At 65.8% G+C, this 6,483-nt stretch overlaps 1 protein-coding gene across 1 annotated transcript; it reads right to left on the reverse strand.

Annotated features, from left to right (window-relative positions):
• Window positions 1-657: 657 nt before the first annotated feature.
• LOC137451509 (digestive cysteine proteinase 1-like) lies at window positions 658-5,965 on the reverse strand. Its single transcript, XM_068159049.1, has 11 exons — window positions 5,863-5,965; window positions 4,769-4,828; window positions 4,457-4,549; window positions 4,181-4,353; window positions 3,418-3,661; window positions 3,080-3,275; window positions 2,407-2,600; window positions 2,211-2,302; window positions 1,964-2,125; window positions 1,254-1,443; window positions 658-1,063 (listed from the first exon to the last, which is right to left on the reverse strand). The coding sequence occupies exons 1-11, from the start codon at window positions 5,915-5,917 to the stop codon at window positions 876-878; spliced, it is 1,647 nt and encodes a 548-aa protein (XP_068015150.1). The 5' UTR covers window positions 5,918-5,965; the 3' UTR covers window positions 658-875.
• Between the last annotated feature and the right edge of the window lie 518 nt (window positions 5,966-6,483).

A 6,483-nucleotide genomic window follows, 5' to 3' on the forward strand; every position in this document is an offset into this window, starting at 1 on the left:
GCTCTGGAAACAGCCAAAGCTGTCCCCAGGCGTGGCCTTCCCTTCCCTGGTGTCTCCTCTTCCAGCAGAGGAGAGAAGTCCCTGCAGAGCTCCCGGCCACCCACGACTGTGACTGCCCACGCTGAGAGCTGCCAGCCCCAGGGCCACTGCTGCAGCATTTGAGGCTCCTGCTAACTGCTCCCTGGGGTGCAAACCCCTCTGGCTCTCCAAGGCAGCTGTGTGCTCAGCGGCTGCTGCAGAGCAGGACCTCTGCAAAGGCAGCCTCAAAGTCACAGCCTGGCACAGCCTGGGCTGCTGGCTGCACCCAGGAGAGTTGAGGAGCTGCAGACCTGGACTCCCCTGGAACAGACCCCCCCCAGTCCTGCGTGGGGACAGCTCCCTCCCAGGCTCCAAGAGGAGTCAGTGCTCTGCTGAGTAATGAAAGAGCACAGCAGGAGCCAGCCCAGACCCTGGGGAAGGAGCAGCTGAAGAAGGGAAGAGACAAAGGTTTTCACCTGCCAGCCTCAACCAGCAGCCACCCTGGGCCCTGGACTAGACACTGCTGAGGCCACAGCTTGAATCCTGGGGTCACTTTTGGGGCCTTCACTGCAGGAAGGACATTGAAGGCTGGAGCAGGGCAAGGAAGCTGGGGAAGGGTCTGGAGAACAGGGCTGGGGAGGAGCAGCTGAGGGAGCTCAGCCTGGAGAAGAGGAGGCTGAGGGGAGCCCTCCCTGCTGGGTCACTTTTATTGTCCAAATGCTGAAAGACCTTCCCAGCACCCTGGGACCTGCTCCCCAGCCACCTCCCAGGACCCCACTCCCCTCCACCACAGCCCCCTCCACCCAGAGCTGCCCAGGGTGCCTCAGAGGGGACAGGGCACATGTGGGCTGTGGCCATCAGGCCAGGATGGGGTAGGTGGCCTCGGTGGCCACACCGCAGTTGTTGTCCCTCATGGCCATGAGGATGTAGCCATCGTTGCCCCAGTAGGTGGACCAGGAGTTCTTGATCAGCCAATAGGTCTCCCCCTGCAGCACTCCATAGCCCACAGCCAGCACTGCGTGGTCCAGCTGCCCTGGCTCCTTGGCTGCAGGGCACAGCATGGCAGAGGTGGGTTAAGTCTGGAGGACATCCCTGTGCCAAGGCCATCCCTGCCCCCAGGGCTGCCAGCAGACTGGGACCCTGAACTCCTCACCCAAGCTGCTCAGTGAAGAAGGGATCCCAGGGGTGCTGGCACTTCCCTGTGCCCCCAGGGGCTCCTGTGCCCCCCGACTCACCACACTTGGGCTCGTAGTAGATGCCATTGGAGTAGAAGGAGAAGGTCTTGTGCGAGGCGTCGATGCTGACGGCCACGGGGCCGTGCTTGTAGATAGCAGCCTTGAGCGCGGTGACGTTGCCAGAGGTGACGTTGACGTAGCCTGAGATCTTGCCCAGCAGCTCAGACTGGTTGTAGTGGCAGAGGCCATTCTGTGGCACCCAGGGGCAGGGGACACTGTGTCACCAGGAGTCCCCAGTTCCCCTCTGCAGCTCTGTTCTGGTGTCCCAGCTCAGGCTGTAGCAGCATCCTGACTAAGCCCTCTGTCCCCTCCTGCCCCCTGCAGTGGGGACCTGTCCCTGGCTGCCCACACACAGCACAGGTAGCTGGCTCTGCTCCCAAGCCCTGGGGGCTGTTGCCTGCCTCTGGCAGCCACATCCCTGCACCCCAGGGTACTGAGGCACCCAGGGCACCACCCATGGGTGGAAGAGCCTTGTCCCTGTTTTGCAAGAGGAGAAACCGAGGCAGGTGGTGATGAAAGCACCCAGCTGAGCCCCAAGGCTTGGCCTTGGACTCGGCTTTGAGGCACAGGGAGCCAGGGGCTGAGGCAATGTCCCCATCTCCAGAGCCTGCACCGCTTCTGACCCATCCTGATCAGCCCCCATGGCTCTGTAGTCCTGCAGGGCACACCCAAAGGCCCAGGAGACCTGGCAGGGGCACTGCCACTCTCACCTGTCCCTTGTAGGTGCCATAGGACTCGCTGCTGGCGATGCCTCCATGCTTCTTGATCCACTCATAGGCTCTCCACTCCTCGCCCCCATCGCAGGCGTAGTTCCCAAAGCCCCAGGAGCAGTCGATGAGGACTTGCTGGGACAGGGGGGTCAGCACCCCGGTCTGTGGAGGGCACACACTGCTGGCACGGGGACAGGCATCACCAGGGCACCTTGGCCATCCCTGCAGGTCACAACTGTGCCCTCACCTTGAGGAAGAGGGCACCCTCCATGGCACCTGTCGTGGCAAAGCTCCAGCAGGACCCACAGACAGCCTGGTCCTTCACGGGGGTCACAGCACCTGGGGACACAGAGCAGCAGGGGGTGCTGGCAGACCTCGGCACGCAGAGCTGACCCCCAGCCCGCTGCAGGCTGGCACAGAGCTGTCCCCAGCCCCGCACCTACCGTACATGCGCCAGTCGAGGCTCTCGGGCAGGATGAGGCCACTGTAGAGCTGGCTGGGGAAGGGCTGCCCGGCGTTGGGGACCCCACTGCGGCGCCGGCCCCGCAGGGCTGCCAGCTCCCGCGGCGTGCGGTCGGCCAAGTGGTTGAGGGCCAGCGAGTAGGAGAGCGCCGCTCGGTTCCGCGAGTGCACGAACCTGCCACAGGGCGGCCGGGCACAGGGCTGGCAGCATCACCCCGAGCCCGCTGCCCTTCCCTGGCACCTCTGAACCCCAGCACGGGCGGTTCCTGGAGTGCACGAACCTGCCACACCCCCACTACGGCTGTGCCAACACTGCCCAGCTCCGGGGGGGCACAGAATCAGACTCCTTTGGGTTGGAAGAGACCTTTAAGGCCATGAAGCCAGCACTGCCAGGGCACCACCGAGCCATGGCCCTCAGCACCACACCTCCGCAGCTGTGACACCACACACCCCCCCGATGGGGGTCCCTGCTCCTGCTGCCACACTGTTCCTGACCCAGGCCAGGCTGCTGGTGGCCTTCCTGGGCACCCCCTGCCTCATCTTCAGCAGCTGCTGACCAGCGCTCAGAGCGGTGCCAGCTTCCCAGCGCCCCCTGCCCCACGGCGGCCGCAGTGCCGGGGGGGGGGGGCGCAGCAGGGGCCGCAGCAGTTGTACCTCATGTTGTGCACGAAGATGCTCTGCCTGTGCTCCAGCTCCCGCGCCGAGCCGTAGCTCCGGCCCAGCTGCCTGCGGTACTGCTGGAAGGCCTCATGGGCCCAGGGCTGCTGCCTGCCCACCAGGTCCTCCATGGGGTTTGCCAGCACCCGGTGCTCCGCCACGCTGCCCGGCAGCACCCCACACCGCTGCGTCTCTGGGGGCAAGGGGGGGATCCAAGAGTCTGAGCTCCACGGGCAGGATGGGGGGGGGGGGGGGGGGCGAGCCCAACAACTGAAGAGCCCAGCTCCCCCGCACGCCCCCAGCTCCCCCCCACACCCCCCAAGAGCCCAGCCCACCGTTCTCAGGGAGGTCGAAGACGTCGGGGGGGAAGCTGTTGTCGAAGTGGCTGTAGGAGATCTCGTACTTGTCGTAGTGGGAGCCCAGCAGGCTGTTGTAGCCTCGCATCTCGTAGTGCACCGGGGCCACCCCGCAGCTGGCATTGGTCACCCACAGGGTGTAGACGTTCTTCTTCTGTGCCCAGTGGGTGACGTTCTGCCAGACGGCGCAGTAGTGGCCCCGGTGGTACTCCTCCCGCAGGAACTGGGGGCACAGGGCGTGAGGGAGGGGGGCTCTGCCTGGTGACCCTGCACCACCCTGCCCTGCACACTCCTCAGACAGCACCTCTGCCCCCAGGGCACATACAGCACCTTGCACCAGCCTCTGCTGGGCACTTGGGCCAGACCCAGCAGAACCGAGTCATTATCGTTGACTCCAGCACGGTGGGGTGGGAAGGGCAGCTTGCCCCCACCTCCCCCGTGCTGCACCCCTCCCGCTGCAGCCATCCGTGCCCGGGCTGGGGCCGGCAGGAGCCGGGGCGCATGCAGCGACTTGCAGGCTGTGTGGGCTGCGGCGCGTCCCGGCACGGCTCTGCCTGGGAAAGCAGCCGGAGTCCGGCCCCGTGCGGGCGGAGAGGCGACCCTGCCTGTGCCCCGGGCTGCGGGGACGCGTCCCGGCCTGTCCCAGCACCCCCCGGGAGGGTTTAGGGCACCCCCAGCTGCCCTGTGCCCCTGCATGGAGCTGGAGATGCTGCAGGCTGGCCGCGGGCTCTGTGCTCCTCACCTTGAAGCCATCCAGGCTGGGGAAGACGCTCTGAGCGCTGACCACATCCTCCTTGGAGCCGGGCAGCTGGAAGCACTTCCTGGCGTTCACCTCCTTCTCCGTGGTCTCTGGGGTGATCTTGTACCTCATCCCGTAGGGCTTCACTGCTGCCAGCTGGTAGGTTATCACCTGCCCTGCGCCGGTGGGGAGGGGGCGCTGAGGGCATGGCCCCTGTCTATGTCCTGCCTTGGCACAGGGGTGGGACCAGCCCGGCGCAGAGGGTGCCCAGCTGCTCACCCCCATAGTACTGGATCCTGCTCTTGTTCCCTGTCTCGTTGTACCAGGCCTCGAAGGGTTCCTCAATCTCAGCGTAGGGCAGGTTAATGACACCTGTGGGGGGCCCCCACCACAGGGCAAGGGTCAGCCCCAAGGACTCAGCACCCCAACAGCACCCACGGACCCTCAGCTGGCCAGGCTGCTGTCCCCACCTGGCACCCACTCGGCTGTGGGAAGCTGCCCCAGTTTGGTACTGGGGTGGCCTTGTCCTGGCCAGTCTGAGCATCCTCCACCCCTCCCCCCATGACAAAGGGTCCAGGGGTGTCCTGTTACCTCTGACGTGGTAGATGGAGCCGAAATGGGGGGCCGGGGGGGACAGCCCAGGGTCCTGTCCTGAAAGGCAGAGAGGGGCAGGGGTCAGTGGGGTGCTGTGAGATGTCTCCCACCGTGGCCAAGCTGGGGACAGGGCAGGAGGTTGCCCAAGCCGATGCTCCCCATGCCTGCAGCCCCTCCTGCGGGAGGGGGTGGGAGCCTGGCTGAAAGCAGCTCCAAAAGGCCCCCAGTGGTGCATGCAAAGGATGCCAACACACTGTGACACCCTCCCAGGCTTAGCACAGTGCCACAGCCTGACAGTGTCACATCCCCAGGGCACCCCAGCTGCTCTCTGTGTGCCCATGGGAAGTGTGGGCTGGTGGCATAGCTTTAGGGGATGCTCCCAAGGGGGGATGCAGCCAAACTGTCCCCTGACAAGCAGGGCATGGTTGAGGGGTTCCAGGTGGCTGACAAGTCCTGCCTGGCATCTCCCAGTGAGCTCCCCAAGCTCCCTGCAGGCTGCCAGCTTGTGCAACCCCATGCCAACACACCAGCCCCTGCCCCGGGGCATTCCCTCCGTCAGCATCTTCCACCTTGCTGGGAGCAAGGAGCCAGCAGTGCCTGTCCCCCAGCCCCAGGAAGCTCTGCTCTGCACCCCAAACCATGGCACCAGTGTGCCCCAGGAGTGCCCATCACACTGAGGCTGGGCACCCAGGGACAGTTTCCCAGGGCAGGAGGGGCAGCAATGGATCCAGCAACCCCACAGCCCTGATGAGCTTCACAGCTGCCCCAGAAGGGGGTCCCATGGGGGCACAGCCCCTTCTGCCCCCCCGTCCCCTCCTGCTGCCTCTGGTGCCAAGCCTACCTGTCTGTCCTGCCCTCACCTTGCAGGCAGCAAGGCAGGGACACAGCCTAGACTTGTGCGGGGGTTAAAGCCCACCTGGCTCTGCTTAGCCTTTATCGTCCTCCCCGCCCCCCCGTTTGCCACCCCAGCTCTGCTCCGCCCTGGGGCAGCTGCACATCTGGGGACCCAACAATCAAAGAACCACCTTGCCCAGCCTGCCTGCCCTGCAGGTGAGAGACCCCTGGGCGCCCCCAGGCAGGGACAGACTCACCCCGGATGACAGCGCAGAGCGCAGCGGCCGCGAAGCAGCAGAGGACCTGAGCCATGCTCCCACCCCACGCCCGGCGCCGGCTCCCAGCTTTAAGGCGAAGCCGGCGGCAGCCAAACCAGCTGCAGCCAATGCAGAAGTCGGAGCCCTCCCCAGAGGAGGGGAGGAACCGGGTGGTGCCTGGCGGGGGGTGGGGGAGTCGGGACAAGCACCCCGGGGTGCTCAGCCTCGGCAGGGTGCCCGGGGAGGAAGATGGAGCAACGCTGGGTGCTGCAGGGCGGTGGGAGGTGCAGGGTGGGTCCCGAGGAGCTGTGAGAAGCGTGGTGGGAGGGTGCAGGCTGGGTGGATCCACGGGGCAGCCCCCAGCCTGCCAGGGCAATGGGGTGCCCGGGGCTGTGCATCCACTCCCAGGGCCGGGGAGCCCTGATGCCAGGGTGGGCAGCAGGAGCAGTGCCCACAGCAGAGTCAGGGCTGTGAGCAGCTCACCATTAAAGTGCCAGGCCCTGGGACTGGGAGCACTGGGAACCCTTTGCTGAGGGGGCTTGAAGGGCTGAGCTGGCTGTGGGGCACAGGGAAATGTGGGCGCCCCAGTGGGCTGAGCCCCCCCATTTCCTGTGTCCCATG

This window comes from Melanerpes formicivorus, unplaced genomic scaffold (assembly GCF_026170545.1).
Source record: "Melanerpes formicivorus ecotype bairdi unplaced genomic scaffold, bMelFor1.0.p_v2 SCAF_45, whole genome shotgun sequence".
Taxonomy (NCBI): Eukaryota; Metazoa; Chordata; class Aves; order Piciformes; family Picidae; genus Melanerpes; species Melanerpes formicivorus.